The 17,644-nt window shown below is 41.6% G+C and overlaps 1 protein-coding gene across 2 annotated transcripts in view; it reads right to left on the minus strand.

Annotated features, from left to right (window-relative positions):
- The window catches only part of TWSG1 (twisted gastrulation BMP signaling modulator 1), a 67,357-nt gene extending 54,038 nt beyond the window's left edge, over positions 1–13,319 (minus strand). The window contains exons 1-2 of one of the 2 annotated variants that reach the window (XM_063653904.1): positions 13,088–13,319; positions 10,670–10,829 (exon numbers count right to left, since the gene is read on the minus strand). In XM_063653904.1, the coding sequence (XP_063509974.1) occupies positions 10,670–10,792 (123 nt within the window). In that variant the 5' untranslated portion in view covers positions 10,793–10,829; positions 13,088–13,319. The remainder of the gene's footprint in view (positions 1–10,669; positions 10,830–13,087) is intronic. The other variant, XM_054460966.2, reaches the window with a different exon arrangement.
- Between the last annotated feature and the right edge of the window lie 4,325 nt (positions 13,320–17,644).

The raw sequence follows: 17,644 nt of genomic DNA on the forward strand, positions 1-17,644 counted from the left end.
AGTCCTATCTAAATACATGGATCTCCCAACCAGGTTTTATTGCCTCATTCTTAACTATATATGGACAACCAAAGAATGTATACATTTGAAGAAATCCTGACACATAAAAAAGACATAAAAGAAAAAAGATCTCGAAAAAGATAATCCAGTTAACAGAGTCGGAGGAAGGGGACACACACCTCCTCCACCAGCAAAAAAAATTCCAATAAGTATCCTCGAAGACACTGAGGAAAATAATGCATCCAAAAACAAGTAAATAATGTTAATAGGAAAAATTAACAAGCAATAAATAAGAGCCCTTGAAATGTAAAAGTTATTGCTAAAATTAAACAATTCAATAGAAAGAGTCCAAAGGTAAGGTCAGGAAATTTCCCAGAATATAGAGTAAGAAGGTATGATGGGATAGAAAAGAGCTAATATGCTATACAGAAGCAATGAACAATCCAAAAATGAAATTAAGAGAACAATTCCACTAACAATAGCATCAAAAAGAATAAAATACTTATAAATAAATTTAACAAAAGAAATGTAATACACAGAAAACTACATAATATTGTTGAAAGAAATCAAAGAAAATCCACATAAAAGGAAAGGCACACATGTTCATGAAACAAAGACATAATACTGCTAAGATGGCAACACAGTATTCCCCAAATTGATCTACAGATTCAATGCAATCCCTATTAAATCTTAGCCGGCAATACCAAAGCCACAATTCATGAAAGAAATAAATAATAAGCTGGACTTTATTGAAATTTTAAACTTCTGCTCTGCAAAAAATACTCTCCAAAGAATCAGATGACAAGCCATAGACCAGGAGAAAATATCTGCAAGACTTTTCTGATAAAGGACTGCTATACAAAACATACATACAGAGACCTCAACAATAAAAAAAGTAAACAACCCAATTAAAAAATGGGCCAGAGATTCTTAACAGACACCTCACCAAAAAAGGTATACAAATGGCAAATAAGTATAAGATGCTCTCCATCATATGTCATTAGAGAATTGCAAATTAAAACAATGTGATACCACTATACACCTATTTAGATGGTGAAAATCCAAAACACTTAAAACACCAAATGCTGGTGAGGATGTGGAGCAACAGTAACTCTCATTCATTGCGGGTAGGAATGCAAAATGGTACAGCCACTTTGAAAGACAATTTGGCAATTTCTTACAAAACGAAACATAGTCCTACCCTACAATGCAGCAATTACACTCCTTAGTATTTACCCAAATGAAGTGAAAACTTATGCCCACACAAAACCTGCACATGGATGGTTATAGTAGCTTTATGTTATTTTATAGGGACAGGGTCTCACTTGGTTATCCAGGCTGGAGTGCAGTTGTGTGATTATAACCTACTGTAGCCTTGAACTCACGGGCTCAAGCCATCCTCCTACTGTGGCCTCCCAGGTAGCTAAGACTACAGGTGCATGCCACCACTCCAGACTTTTTTTTCTTTTGGTAGAGATGGGGGTCTCACTATGATCTTGAATTCTCAGCCTCAAGGGACCCTCCTGCTGTGGCCTCCTAAAGCACTGGGATTATAGGCCTGAGCCACCATGCCTGGCTAAGCTTTATTCATAGCTACTAAATCTTAGAAGCAATCAAAATGTCCTTCGATAAGTGAATGGATAAACAAACTCTGGTACATCCATACTAATCAGTGAGTGCAATATTAATCAGTCAGTACATTCATACAATGGGATATTATTAGGTAACAATAAGCAATAAAAACAAATGCATTATCAAGCCATGAAAAGACATAAAGGAAAGTTAAATGTATACTGCTAAGTCAAAGAAGCCCCTTTTAAAAGGCTACATTCTGTATGATTCCAACTATACGACATTGTGGAAAAGGCAAAACTATAGAGACAGTAAAAAAGATAAGTGGTTACTAGGGGACTGGGGGGAGGTAGGGAGGGATGAATAGGTTGGCTATGGGGATTTTTAGAACAATGAAACTATTCTGAATGATACTGTAATGGTAGATACAAGACATTATGCATTTGTCAAAACCCATAAAAAGGTAAAACGCAAAGAGTTAATGCTAATGCAAAGTATAGATTTTAGTTAATAATAGCATATCAATATTGGTTCATCAATAGTAACAAGTATACCACACTGATGCAAGATGTTAACAATAGAAGAAACTGTGGATATGTGGGGGAAATGGGCATATGGGAACCCTTTATACTCTCTGCTCAAATTTTCTGTAAACCTAAAACTTTTCCAAAAAATAAAGTCTATTATATATTTTTTTAAAATCCCAGCTGGCTTTACTGCAGAAATTGACAAGTTGATTCTAAAATTCATATGAAAATGCAACGGACCCAGAACAGCCTAAGCAATCTTGAAAAAGTACAAAGTTGGAGAATTCAGACTTCCTGATTTCAAAACATACTACAAAACTACATAATCAAGACAATGTGGTACTAGCATAAAAATAGAGATATAAACCAATAGAATAGAACTGACAGTCCATAAACAAACCATTTATGGTGAAACGGTTTTGAACAAGGGTGGCAATATAATTCAGTGGGGGAGAAATGGTGCTGGGACAAGTGGATATCCATATACAAAATAATAAAGTTGGATCCCTACTTCACTGCAGGCTTGAACTCCTGGGCTAAAGCGATCTTCCCACCTCCATCTCCCAAAGTGCTGGGATTACAGGTACATGCCACCACACCTGGCGTAAAACTCTAAAATTCTTAGAGGAAAACATACAAGTAAATCTTTATGACTTTGGGTTAGGTAATGGTTTCTTAGATACAACACCAAAAGCAAAAGTAACAAAAGAAAAAAATAGAAACATTGGATGTCACTAAAATGTAAAACTTTTGTGATACAAATGATACATAGTAGTTGAAAAGACAACCCACAGAATGAGAGAAAATATTTGCAAATAACGTATCTGACAAGGGTCTTGAGCCCAGAATATATAAAGAATTCTTACAACTCAACAATAAAAAGACAAGCCAATTTTAAAATGAGCATAGGTTCTGGGTTGGGTGTGGTGGCTCACACCTGTAATTCCAGTGCTTTGAGAGGCCAATGCAGGACGATCACTTGAGACCAGGAGTTCAAGACCAGCCTGGGCAATACAGTGAGACCCCCATCCCTATAAAGAATTTAAAAATTTTAAAAATTAGCTGAGTGTGGTGGCACATACCTGTAGTCCTAGCTACTCAGGAGGCTGAGGCAGGAAGATCGTGTTGGCACAGGAGTTCAAGGCTGCAGTGAGCTATGATAGAGCAACTGTACTCCAGCCTGGGCAACAGAGCAAGACTCTTGTCTAAAACAAACACACACACACACAAAAGAGCACTGGTTTTCAATAGGTATTTCCCCAAAGATACACAATAAGCTAACCAGACATGGTGGCGCATGCCTATAGTCCCAGCTACTTGGGAGGCTGAGGTGGAAGGATTGCTTGAGTCCAGGAGGTTGAGGTTGCCGTTAGCCGTGATTGCACCACTGCACTCCAGCCTGGGTGACAGAGCAAGATCCTGTCTCAAAAAAAAAAAAAACAAAACATACATACATATATACACACACACACACACACACGCACGCATGCACTAAGCACATAAAAAGATGCTCAACATCATTAGCTATTAGGGAAATGCAAATCATAACCACTTTACAAAGGTGCTACAATAAAAAGGAAAGATAAGTGTTGGTGAGGCTATAGGGAAATTAGAAACCTCATACACAGCTGGTGGGAATGTAAAATAGTGCAGCCACTTTAGAAAACACTTCAGCAGTTCCTCAAAATGTTAAACACAGAGTTGCCATATGGCCCAGCAATTCCACTCCTAGGTATATACAAAAGAAAAATTAAGAGATACATCCAGGGTTGTCTGTAGCAGCTCACACCTGTAACCCCAGAACTTTGTGGGGCCAAGGCAGGAGGATCGCTTGAGGACAAGAGTTCAAGACCAACCTGGGCAACATGATGAGATCCTGTTTCCACACACAAATTTTTTTTTTTAATTAGCCAGGTATGGTGGCACACAACTGTAGTCCTAGCTACTTGGGAGGCCAAGGTGAGAGGATCGTTTAAGCCCAGGAGTTCAAGGTTACAGTGAACAATGATTGCACCACTGCCTGTGTGCACAGGCAGTAAACAAACCTGTGTAACACAGTTTATCTCTTAAAAAACAAACAAAGATACATCTACACACTAAAACTTGAATATTCATAGCAGTATTATCTACCATAGCCAAAAATATAAATAACTCAAATATCCACCAACCAATAAATGGATAAATAAAATGTGGTATGCCCATTCAGCAGAATATTATTTGACCAAGGAATGAAATACTGAATATGTTACAACACACAGGAACCATGAAAACATTATGCTCAATGAAAGAAGTCAGACACAAAAGACAATGTATGATTCCAGTCATATTAAACGTCCAGAACAAGCATGTAGCGAGAAAGTAAACTGCCTAGGGTTTGCGGGGAGAGAGAATAGGAAATGACTTCTAAAGGGTATGGAGTTTCCTTCTAAAGTAATGAAAATGTTCTAAAATTAGATTGTGGTGATGGTTGCACAAGTCTGTCGATATGCCAAAACCATTCAATTGTACCCTTAAATGGGTAAATTTTATAATATATGAATCATATATCTCAATAAAACTTTTTTAAAAAAGATCTAACAGAGAATCCATCTTAGATTTATACTAATAAGAGTTCCAGAAAGAATAGAGGACATTATACATAATTATATATTATACAAAAATATATGTTACATAAAACATATATATTATATATGTATGTATGTTAGGTGTATATATATATATATAACAAAAAAACAAAACAGGGCATTTCCTAGTCTTTGGCTCAAAACTGATCCCCAAAAGACTCACAAGATACCAAACAGAATGAATGAAAAGACCAACACTAGACTCAACAGTTTAAATTCCATAATACGAAGGCTAATGAGATGATACTAAAAGTTTCCAGAGAGACGATATAACAAAGTTACCTTCAGAGAATAAGAAACAGACTGGCATCACACTTCTTACTGGCAATATGGAATGCTATTAGATAATAGAGAAATGTCTCCAAAGTTCTGAGGGAAAAGAATTTAACATAGAATTCTGTATTCAGGCAAACCATCAGTCAGGTGAAAGATGAGAATAAATATATTTTCAAGACATGCAGGACCCAGAAAGCTTACTTTCCACACAGGCTTTCTTAGGAAGTTACTTGAGGGCATGTTGGGACAAAATGAGGGTTACTGTTAAAAACAACAAGATATGAAATCCAAGAAACAGTGGAACCAACTTGGGAAAGTAATGATGGAAAGTCACCATAAGACAGCTTGCATCAGACCTAGATTGCAATCAGTTAAGTCTGGAAACATCAAGACTGAAGGCTCCATTTGGGAGGAAAAATACATTAAGTACTTAAAACAATATAAGGTGCTAATGATTGACGATACAAGGTAAAGAAAGATAATTAGAAACTCAAGAAAAACAAAATCATTCAAGAAGGGAAATGTAATCATAGTACCTATGTGACTATACAGTCAACAGTCAACAATATTTATATAATCATTAGAATATAAACATGGTTTATTGCCAGTTTTAGAATATACCTGTAAATAAAGCATTAGAAGATTCAAATAGAGTTACAAAACCGAGAAATAAGGTTAGTAATTACCTATAGTGCACTCACGTGCCAGGCATTGCTCTAAATACTTTACATCTAATCCTCACAATACTTGCACAGTATGGTTATTATCCCTACTTTACAGATGAGGAAACTGAGGCATTGAGAGATTAACTAACTTGCCCAAGGCCATACAACCAGTAAGTGGCAGAACTGGATCCAAATTCAGATAGCCTGGTTCCAGAGTTCATACTCTTATTAACCATTATATTATGCAGCCTCTCAGAATATAGATGTTATCAACCTTGACAATATAAAAGTAAAAGTACAGGTAACACTCCGTTCTCCACAGATTTTGATGCAGCCCATCAGAATTCCAAAAGTAGTCCATCAGAATGTCAAAAGTAGAAAATTTTGAGGGCAGTACTCATAAATGCAAGGGAAAAAACTGATTTCTTTTCTTTCTATGATGTTAATCATGGTAGATTCACATGATCTCCCAAGACTGGAACCCAAACAAACCCTCTCTTCGATTCCCTAAAGAAATGCACTGTTCTTAAAACTCACTTATAGTCTGTCTCATTGCTAAAAAAAAATAATAAAATAAAATAAACGTTAAAAGGAAAGGAGACTATTAATATTCTCCACTTAGATCAGGAATAAAGAGATAGTGTCTCCAGTTGATAGAACAGAATAGAAAGCCTTAAATATATTGAAGAAATTGAAAAAATAACCAAGAGATAAACTCAAAACTGTGATACAAGTGTGGCAGGGCAGGAGTGGGAAGGATGACACGATGAGCTATGACCTTATCTGTTATAACAGAAAGGCAATTTTAGATATATGACATCTAAAACTGATAAATCAAGAAATAGTAGTACAAGCATATTATTTAGGCATATGGCTAAAAATTACTAACAGAAGTAAAAATATAAGAGTTAGATTAAAAGTGGTTTTCCCAGGGTAATAGAAATGAGTAGGGAGAATTAGATCAACAGATTCATTTTTTCACTATGTGTCCTTCTAATAATTTAATAATTTATTACTCTGATGAAAAAAAGAGAACATTTGACACACACTAGTTGGTTTCTTTCTTTAAAACTGCCTAGAACTAGAAGAAAATTTTGAGCTCACCTAGCCAGCCAATTCACTTTACAGTTTATATGTGGCAGAGTATACTTTCCAAAGATGGCCACACCATTATATCCCATCCACATGTTCAGCTTACAACATGACACTGTCACTCCTCCAACAGAGGTGGGGCCTATGTTCCCTCCACTTAAATCCAGGTGGACCCGCAGGAGAGATCATACAGCAGGACCACAGAGACACACACATATATACATAGAGAGAGTGAAAGGGAGAGAGGGAGGGAGATGGGGATAGAGAAGGGAGGAAGGGGAGAAGTCAGGAAGAGACGTATACCTGAAGAATCTTCCCAGCCCAGGTATTAGACTTTATCAGTGAGCCTTCAGATTTTCAATGTCCAATACAGTGGCCACTAGTCATATGCAGCTATGCAGCTAATGAAATTGAAATTGAATTAAATTTAAAATCAGATTTTCAGTCATACTAGTCACATTTCAAGTACTTAGTAGCCACGTATGGTTAGATTCTACTGTATTGCACAGGGTAGATGTAGATCTTTCCCATCATCGCAGAAAACTCTATCTATAATGCTGTTTCAGATAATTCCACCTCCACCACCTTCAAGCCACCCTGCTAATGCCACATGGAACAGAGATGAACTCTTCCACAGAGCCCTGCTCAGAATGCAAATTCGTGAGCAAAATAAATATTGTTTCCACCCACTGGTTTTTGGGGTGGTTTGCCACACAGCCATAGTAAGAGGAACACGTGGAAACTAAAGATCAGAATGTGAAATAATCTGCTAGAGTTTGGGAGTCCACAAAACCAGGTGAAGAGTAGAACTAATCACATTTCATTTCAACACTCAATAAATGTTTGTGAATAAACAAACAAGAAAATCCTCAATATTTGAGCCCTAGATCTTTTCTTTTTTTTTGAGACGGAGTCTTGCTCCGTCGCCCAGGCTGGAGTGCAGTGGCACGATCTTGGCTCACTGCAAGCTCCGCCTCCCGGGTTCACGCCATTCTCCTGCCTCAGCCTCCCGGGTAGCTGGGACTACAGGCGCCCGCCACCACGCCCGGCTAATTTTTCGTATTTTTAGTAGAGACGGGGTTTCACCGTGTTAGCTGGAATGGTCTCAATCTCCTGACCTTGTGATCCGCCCGCCTTGGCCTCCCCAAAGTGCTGGAATTACAGGCTTGAGCCATTGCGCCCGGCCGAGCCCTAGATCTTTTCTAACCCCAAGTAGTCCACCATCCACCAGGAAAGTTGTGTCCACTACTCCAGAAAAAAGTTTGTTTCCTGGCTGAAGCAACAACAGGAATATCAGAAATGTCAGCATCCATGAATTTGTGACTGAAAATACGTCCTAGCTGATTTTGTTTACTAGAATCACCATTTGAGTTAGGTGAAGCTCCGTTTGCTTTTCCAGTTTTTTTACACTGATATAGTACTCTTTACATTTTGAAGTATTTTTTTTTTTTACAATTTTTTTTTTGAGACAGAGTCTTGCTCTGTCGCCCAGGTGGGAGTGCAGTGGCACGATCTCAGCTCACTGCAACCTCCGCCTCCTGGGTTCAAGTGATTCTCCTGCCTCAGCCTCCCAAGTAGCTAGGATTACAAGCATGCACCGCCATGCTCAGCTAGTTTTTGTAATTGTAATTTTTAAAATTTTTTTAATTGGCCAGGCACGGTGGCTCACACCTGTAATCCTAGCACTTGGGAGGCCGAGGTGGCAGATCGCTTGAGCTCAGAAGTTTGAGACCAGCCTTGGCAGATCGCTTGAGCTCAGAAGTTTCAGACCAGCCTTGGCAACATGGCAAAACCCCGTGTCTACCAAAAATACAAAGTAAATTAGCCAGGCATGGTGCCACATGCCTGTAGTCCCAGCTACCCCGGAGGCTGAGATGGGAGGATCACTGGAGCCTGGGAAGTCAAGGCTGTAGTAAGCTGTAATAGAGCCAAAAAATTTTTAAAGAGTCAAACAAACAAAAAAACCTTTGCAAGTATCTACCCATATTAACCAAAGCTTTCTCTTTTAAATACTCCCTTTAAAAGCAAGGTATTTTAAATAAAGTACAATTTTTTTTTTTTGAGACAGGGTCTTGCTCTGTCACCCAGGCTTCAGTGCAGTGGCACAATCATAGCTCACTGCAGCCTCAACCTCCTGGGCTCAGATGATCCTCCTGCCTCAGCCTCCCAAGTAGCTGAGACTACAGGTATACATGATCATGCCCAGCTAATTTTTAAAAACTATTTGTTGTAGAGACAGGGTCTCAATGTGATTCCCAGGCTGGTCTGAAACTCCTGGGCTCAAGTGATCCTCCTGCCTCAGTCTCTCAAAGTGCTGGGATTATGAGGCATGAGCCGCTGTGCCTGGCCAAAGTACACTTTTTAATTACTTGAACTAATGCAAGTTATAGAGTTGAAGAGTCAAGAATATAATTTGGAATTTAAAAGAATTTCCATCTAAACATGAATACAGCAAATGTTATGAGACTTTATTTTGAATAACGAATAATGAAGCTACATTGAAACAACCTGGGAGGTACCACAGACTCCTCATCTGACCATAGCACAAAACTGGGCTTCATGTGCAGACACAAAATTTCCAGCCAACACAAGCCTAAGCAGGCATGCCTTATTAAGATTTCCACATACAAAATTAGGTGATTAAAGAATTAGTGTTAATTTTTAAACTGTAAAATTGGTCTAATAGCTATGTTGGTAAAGAGTTCTCTTTTAGAGATACATATTAGAATTATCAACAAAACGGTATCAAGGGATTTGCTTGAAATTAAAACAGAGCTGGGAGTGGATAGTGTAGGAGGATATAGATAAAATAAGAGTAGCCATGAGGTAGTGACTGCAGTAACTACTCATGGATGGTTCATTATATTTTTCTCCTTTTATATCTGAAAATGTCCACAGCAAAAAAGTTAAAAACTGAACAACAAACACACTTCTCTAGTTAAATGTTTTGGTTTGAAATGCAGAGTTAGGGTTATCAGAGTATGAAATGGGGGCAAGTAGAATTCCAACTATTAGTGAGAAGGACCAAAATGTCAGGAATAAGCACAAAATGCTTCTGATGTATAAAAACAATTGTCACTCTAGCACATATACACAATTACTCTCAAGTGAGGGTTACAGTCATGTTAGCTGACTCATACTTTACATAGAATGCTAATGTGTGTGGTTACTGAATTTCTGAGTGCACAGCCTGCAACTAGAAAGGAAGCTAATCAGGAGTTCAATACTAGCCTGGTAACTTAGCCACATTACTTACTCTTACTTTTCTCCCCAGAAAAATGAGAGTGGTGGCTACATTAAGAGGCCTGCCTTGATGATTGGAAGAGATATAACTGCAAAGTATCTTGGAAGCAGATTGTCCAATCCCAGCCAACAACTTGCCTGCAACATTGTGGGAGACCCTGAGCCACAGCCACCTTGCTAAACTGCTTCCAGATTCCAGGCCCTCAGAAACTGCATGAAATAATACATGTTTATTGCACTAAGTTGCTATATTTTGGGGTAATTCGTTACATAACAATAGACAACTAACACATCATACTTAGGGTAACAATTTATCTATTATTTGACCAGCTAATTTTTTTTCTAAATACAGTTATTGAACCTCTTTGCTATGTTAATTAGATTACACAGATTAAATCATCTGAATAGAGTGCTCATCACCTTGTAATGACATGTTTATACAACAGGATATTATACTCAGTATTGAACTTCTTGAATCTAACCTTGCCTATATATACGATTGCTATGAGGGTAAAAATCCAGACCTTTGTGTCATGATTCAGTACCTCAGGCCCTGACCCAATACTCAGGTCTTACTCTATATGATATACGCTCTCTATATCTGTATATAAACATAATGTTTCTGCTCTACAATATATTTCAATATTAATAAAAGCACTCTTAGTCCTACCTGAATGAGGCATTTGCTCACATCACTAGCACAGAGTGCTTTGTTACAGCTCAGTGATGCTGGAAGCCATGTCAGGAACATCAGGATGGCTAGAGTAAGCACAGCAACATAGTGTAACTTCATGTTTCTTCAAAGAAGATGATCAGTAACTCCCAGGAAGCTAAACAAACAAACACAACTTTAATTCAAAGGCAAGTGCTAGGGTAAAAACAAATATGAGAAACAAAACACAAACTAAGACTCATTGTTTGTGTCAATATACTTTTCCTTTGTCTTTTAGAGTCTTGCTCTGTTGCCCAGGCTGAAGTACAGTAGTGTGATCATAGCTCACTGCAGCCTTCAATTCCTGGGTTCAACTGATGCTCCCACCTCAGCCTCCCAGTTATCTGGGACTACAGACAATACCACCATGCCTGGCCTTCAAAAAACTTTTGAGTGATCATTTAAAGATCATTCTCAATGAAAGATTATATAAACATTCAAAAATAAACAATAATTTTATATAATAATGGCTTCATAGCCATCTTCAAGGACCTAGAACACCACAGTTCCTCAGACTATCCAGAAATGGTGACTGTGAAAGTAGAGTTGAGTATATCTAAACCCTCAGTAACTTGAGAGTATATCAGGCAAATAACTAGTTTCAACACTGCACTGCTACTATTCAACTTTAGTTTTAGGTCCATTATTCAACTTTAAGCCCATATAAAACTATTAATATTGTATTATAATTCTAAGATATTTAATTTTAATTCTTAGAATCAAAACAAAATTTTAAATGGAAATTATTCCAGGGTTATTTAGACAGAATAAAGCAGCTCAAAGCAAGAAGTAGAGTCCACAGAGTCACTTCTTAAATAATTGAGCAAATAACAAAAGGCTGTGTAAATTACTAATTGCATTAAGAACTCTAGGTAATTATTAGAATGTGAAGATATTCTTTTTTTTTTTTTAGACTGAGTCTCTCTCTGTCGCCCAGGCTGGAGTGCAGTGGCGCAATCTCGGCTCACTGCAACCTCCGCCTCCCGGGTTCATGCGGTTCTCCTGTCTCAGCCTCCCGAGTAGCTGGGATCACAGGGGCTTATCACCACGCCCCGCTAATTTTTGTATTTTTAGTAGAGACGGGGTTTCACCATGTTGGCCAGGCTGGTCTCAAACTCCTGACCTGAGGTGATCCACCTGCCTCGGCCTCCCAAAGTGTGGGATTACAGGGGTGAGATACCGCGCCCAGCCAAGATATTCTTTTAATTCTATTAGTACCACACATTCTTCAAAGTTATTAAGAAGATACTACAGTTCAAAAAGAAGAAGGAAAAAAGACTAGCACAAACACAGTCTGACAGGGGCCAAACAGTATACATAGTTACTAAACTTTAAATACGGGAAGATATCATTTCTTCAGGTTAAAACACCTCCCTATCAAACATAATAAATTAAAATAAATGACTACTGATGTAAGAGGGATAAATGGTGAGTTTATGGGGGCATTTATGATTACTCTAAACTTTTATTCTAAGTGTTACAAAGTACATTAAAGGAAAAACAATAAAAGGGTGAAAAGAATAAAGGGCTTTGGACCTGGTATGAGTCAATTTTGAAAGAGAAAACCCTGGTGATCGTTACTGAGGCTCACAAAGCATTCCCTAAAGACCGTTAGTAACCTAATTTTCTAATGTATCTAACGCCGCATACCAAGTAGGATGATTTCTGGAGCAACCAGTACATATTTGCAGAGGCCAAATAAGGATATTTGGAAACTAATTGTCGTGGAACTAGTTTTCATCCTACAACCACGAAAACTGGGATTTCCCCCCTTTTCCCAACTTTTACGGTTGTCTTATGAAATGTTCCACAAATTCATCTTACTCCCCAAATTTCACTGGAAAAAATATTCAAGTAACTACGGCCATGTCGAAATCAGGTAACAGAATTAAAGGACTTCTCTTTTCCTAAGGAGTTAGAAACCATCATGCATCAAAATTGTTTCGCATACATCACGCCCAGTTTCTCGTTAAGGGAGATGGCACTGACAGCGACCAGGGCAGAGCAGAGCCTCTGTAGAGCGGTGCCAGGGCCCCGAAGGCGCCGGACGCCCCGCGAGGCAGAGGCCGGTAGCTGCGCGGGGGACCGGGCACCCGGAACCACCCCCACCCCGGCTCGGCCGACGCGGGCTGCGGAGGACGCGGGCCGGCCCAGAGATGGTCTGGACCGAGGAGGCGCAGAGATGCTGCCGGCTCCCGGCGTCCGGCCTGTGCGCCCGCGCCCAGCACCCCCACTTTGTCCTCCGCGCAGCCGGGCCCAGGCTTCTCCCGGCCCCCGCGAAGCTCGCCGCGTCCCCGGGCCTCTAGAGGGCCGAGCTCGGCGCCCGGCCCCTTCCCGGCCAAGAAGCTGCACAACCCCTCAGCCGCTCCCGCTCACCGTGCGCCACGGTCCCGCGAAGTCGCCCACCCCTAGATCCCCGCCGGGTCGGCCGAACCCGGGGCGCGCTGCGGCGGCTTTGAGTGCGAGGCCAGGCCGCGCCTCCCGCCGTCCCCTCAGCGCAGCGCCCGCGAGCCTCGGGCACCTTAAAGAGACAGGCCCGCCCGCCGCCCTCCTCCCGGCTCCTTGCTCCCCGCCCCAGCTCCCCTCTTCCCCTCCGCCCTCGCTGGGGTCCACAGCCGCCAGCTCCCGCCAGGAGGCGTCTCTCACTCCCCCGGCGCTCCTGTCAGCGCGCCAGCCCCCATCTCGGCCCCGCCCACTCCCCCCACACGCCACGCCCCCACCGCGCCCCCGGTTTCGCCCCTCCCTCGTGCCACGCCTCCACCGCGGTCTCCCGCCCTCCCGCCGGCCCGCAGGCCACGCCCCCAGGCGCACCCACCCCGGCTGCTCAGCGCGATTTCCCTTCGCGCTTCTCCGCACCGGGATCCCCAGTCCCTCAGGTTCCGATAGACCCTCCTGTCAGGCCCATTCTCCCGGCCGCCTCAGTTGCAGTGTTAAGATCAACAGTGTTAAGATTAAAGCTTTGTGATGTGCTAGCCACTACGCTGAGGATATGCCGTGTAGCAAAATTCCTCAGGACTCCTCACAGCTGCCCTGTAAGGAAGCGGCCATGGCCGGGTTCTAGGGATGCGAGGCCGAGGCTCGGGGCGCTGAGTAGCCTAGCGCGTCGCCGAGGAGAGCTGGCACGTGAACCCTTGTCGTTTGCCGTCAGAGGTAGGATTTATATAAAATGCGCCTTTCCTAGGTCTACCTCAGACCTGCTGAATAAGGATCTCCGAGGGTAGAGCTTTCGAACTTCGTTCACCAATTCGATAAAACTTGCCAGGCTCCTTGTGAGTGGCTGGCGCTGAGCTCTGCATCGGGAATCGAGAAGAGGGGGCGCCGTGGATCCGGGCGCGGAGGTCGCGCAGCCTAGGTAGAAGGTGCGCGGTTAGCACGTAGGTTGAAAACATTGAGAATGACACTCACAAGTTTCCCACAACTCTGGGTTGCTTTTTTTTTTTTTTTCTTTTGAGACAAGGTCTCACTCTGTCACCAGGCTGGAGGGCAGTGACAACATCAGGCTGGCTGCAGCCTCCACCTCCCAGGCTCAAGCAATCCTCCCGCCTCAGCCTCCAGAGTAGCTGGGGCTACGGGCGCGCACCACCACGCCCGACTAATATTTTATTTTTTTGTAGATATGGAGGTCTCGCTATGTTGCCCAAGCTGGTTTCAAATTTCGGGGCTTAAGCGATCCTCCCACCGCAGCCTCCTAAATCGTTGGGATGGCAGGTGTGAACCATAGTGCCCTGCCAGAATTTGCTTTTTAAAGAAGATTCCAGGGTGATTAAGTTAGAGCCCACTAGACCAGACCGTCCGCGGGGCACCTTCCCTTGGAAATGATGACCTAGTGTCAAACCCTTATGCTGGTAAATCGTAAATGCCTACCACCCACATTTGTTGATTGGAAGGAAATAGAAAGAATGAAAACAGCTGATTGGCTGGGGGTGGATTGCATTACTGATGCCTGCCCACTTTTGTACAATAAATACAGGTTTTAAAAATCATCCTTGAAAATTATCCTAGAGAAATAATTAAGGGTATACCCAAATTTAGGTATAAGAATCTTATTCTTGGGATTATATACTAGTTAAGTGAATTAGGAAACTTCCGATCAATGCACTAATTCAGCCATTAAAAAACGATACTGCAGATCAGAGGTTCTCAAACTTTTTGGTCTCGGAATCCCTTTACACTCTTGAAAATTATGGAGCATGCCAAAGAGGTTTTGTGTATGTGTGCTACATCTGTTAATACTTTCAAAATTAAAACAATTTTTTACATATTCATTATTTCATTTAAAAATAACAAACCCATTATATGTTAACAAATATTTTATGAAACATAAGTATATATTTTAAAACAGTAGGAAGAACAGCGTGGTTTTAGATTTTTGCTATTGCCTTTAATATCAAACTTAATAGAAAGCCACTGTTTTTATATCTGCTTCTGTATTCAAACTGTTGCAGTATCATGTATTATGTAGTTTCTACTTGTGAGAGAATGAGGGTGAAAAAGTCAAATAGTACCTTAGAATTAAAATTAAAATAATTTTGAGCTCACAACCGCCTGAAAATGTCTTGGGGTCCCTCCCTAGCAGCCCCAGATCACACTATGACAATTAGTGTTGCAGATGAATATTGCGACTAGAGATATTCATGATACATTAAAAGTTTTAAAATACTGCATAGTTTTTGAATAATTAATTTTGTTATTGTTGTTTGTTTTTGAGATGGAGTCTTGCACTGTCACCTGGGTGGGAGTGCAACGCCGCCATCTCGGCTCACTGCAACCTCCGCCTCCCGAGTTCATGAGATTCTCCTGCCTCAGCCTCCCGAGTAGCTGGGATTACAGGCGCACACCACCATGCCCGGCTACTTTTTTGTATTTTTAGTAGAGATGGGGTTTCACTATGTCGGCCAGGCTGGTGTTGAACTCCTGACCTGGTGATCTGCCCACCTCGGCCTCCCAAAGTGCTGGGATTACAGGCACAAGCCAGAGCGCCCCGACTAGAGTTATTTTTAAAGTGCTGGAAAGATAATGATGGTATTAGTGGTTATCTTAGTGAGATGGAGTGTTGTCTGTTGTTAATGATGTTTTTTTCTTTTTGCTTGTCTGCATTTTCTGATGTCTTTGCTTGTATTAATTTGATAATTAAAAAAAAGTAATACAGTTATTTTTCATTTAAATTAAAGATCCTCTTTGACAGGACCTGGAAGGTCAAATGGTAGTTGAGCCCTCAGGTGAATATCAAGTGGTTCCGGATCTCAAATGATTGGCCATTTGGGAATCTGGGAGCCAGGGGGGTCACTGCAGTGGCTATTTTATTTTACCAGAAGACTTTCTGATCATTGCAAGTGACAGAGTCTGACAACAATGTGATAGAGCTTCTTAGTAGGGTTCAATGAAAAGGTCAAAGGATTCACTCCCAATCCTCAATCGGATACAGATATGTCAGTGGGTGGAGTCTCTCAGCCAGCCACAGCTGCTCTACCAAATTACCTCATGTTTGGTGGCTTAAAACAACACAATTTTGACAGGGCAAAGTGGCTCACACCTGTAATCCCAGCACTTTGGGAAGCCGAGTCGGGAGGATGCCTTGAGCCCAGGAGTTCAAAACTAGCCAGGGCAACATGGCACAACTCCAACTCTACTAAAAAAAATTTAAAAATTAGCCAGATGTGGTGGCATACACCAGTGGTCCCAGCTACTTGGGAGGCTGAGGTGGGAGGATCACTTGATCCTGGGAGGTTGAGACTGCAGTAGGCTGTGATCACACCATTGCACTCCAACTTGAGCATGGGAGTGAGACCCTGTCTCAAAAAATAAATAAATAAATAAAAGAAACAAATTTATTACTTTACTGTTCTGGAGGCCAGGAATTCTAAAATCGGGGTGTCAGCAGGGCTATGTTCCTTCTGTAATCTCTAGGAGAGAACCCATTGTCTTGCCTTTCTAGCTTCTAGAGGCCACCTGGAGACCTTGGTTTGTGGTCCTTCCCTCCATTTCAAGGCCAGCAGCTTTAGCATCTTCAAATCAATACCTCCCTCCTCTTTTTCTCACTCTTTGTCTTAACTCTTCGACCACAGTCACACTCCCTCTACAACTCTGACCCTCCCACCCCCTTTTTACAATGCCTTGGGATTATGTCCAGCCCACCTGGATAATCCAGGATAATCTCCCTATCTCAAGATGCTTGGCTTAAACACATTTCCAAAGGCCCTTTTGCCATATAAGACAACATATTCACAGGTTAGGATACAGAAGTCTTTAGGGGTTGGTGGGACAGCATTATTCTGCCTGCCATGGGGTTATAACAAGGACAATTGTAGTTTGTGAACTTCTGATCTAGAACTCACTTCTCAGGGCTGGTGGATTATACCCTTTCAATTCTAGGCCTTCCTTTGCCCCAGCTAATCAACCCCAGAGAACAAGGAATGAAAAGAGATTGAAGCACAGGTTAAGTGCTCCCATTGGTCTGTATTCCCCACTTCTAAGCTCCACATTGCTGGTTCTGTATGGCGGGAGGGCAGGCCCCAGCCCTAACCTGCATGAGTCAGGGTGAGGAGTCTAGGAAGGGAGGCTTTCCAGCATGAGGCCCTGCAGCCCAGTAGAGGCAGGAAAATCACTGTCTCCCCTGAGTGATCAGCTGACTGGCAGGCTGGGATTCTGGTTTAGAATCCATATGCCCATTCTTATCTCTTTCCACTTGAGTGAGTCAACTGAGTTAGCTGATTTGGTTTTACAGATTTGGAATAAAGTGAGCTACACTTTCTCAGCCTGTGAGCCTGCTCTTGCGAGAGGGAAGATGTGCTGGGGGTGGAAGGCTATACGAGGAGAAGCCTCCTCCTCTCCTCTGCTCTCCTCCCTCCTCCCTCCCTGCCTTGTTAGGGGAATTACTGCAAAGGGGTCAAAAGAATGAGGAAAGAAAAGGAATTACTTCCAAAGACCTCTACA

Source organism: Pongo pygmaeus, chromosome 17 (genome assembly GCF_028885625.2).
Source record: "Pongo pygmaeus isolate AG05252 chromosome 17, NHGRI_mPonPyg2-v2.0_pri, whole genome shotgun sequence".
Classification (NCBI taxonomy): domain Eukaryota; kingdom Metazoa; phylum Chordata; class Mammalia; order Primates; family Hominidae; genus Pongo; species Pongo pygmaeus.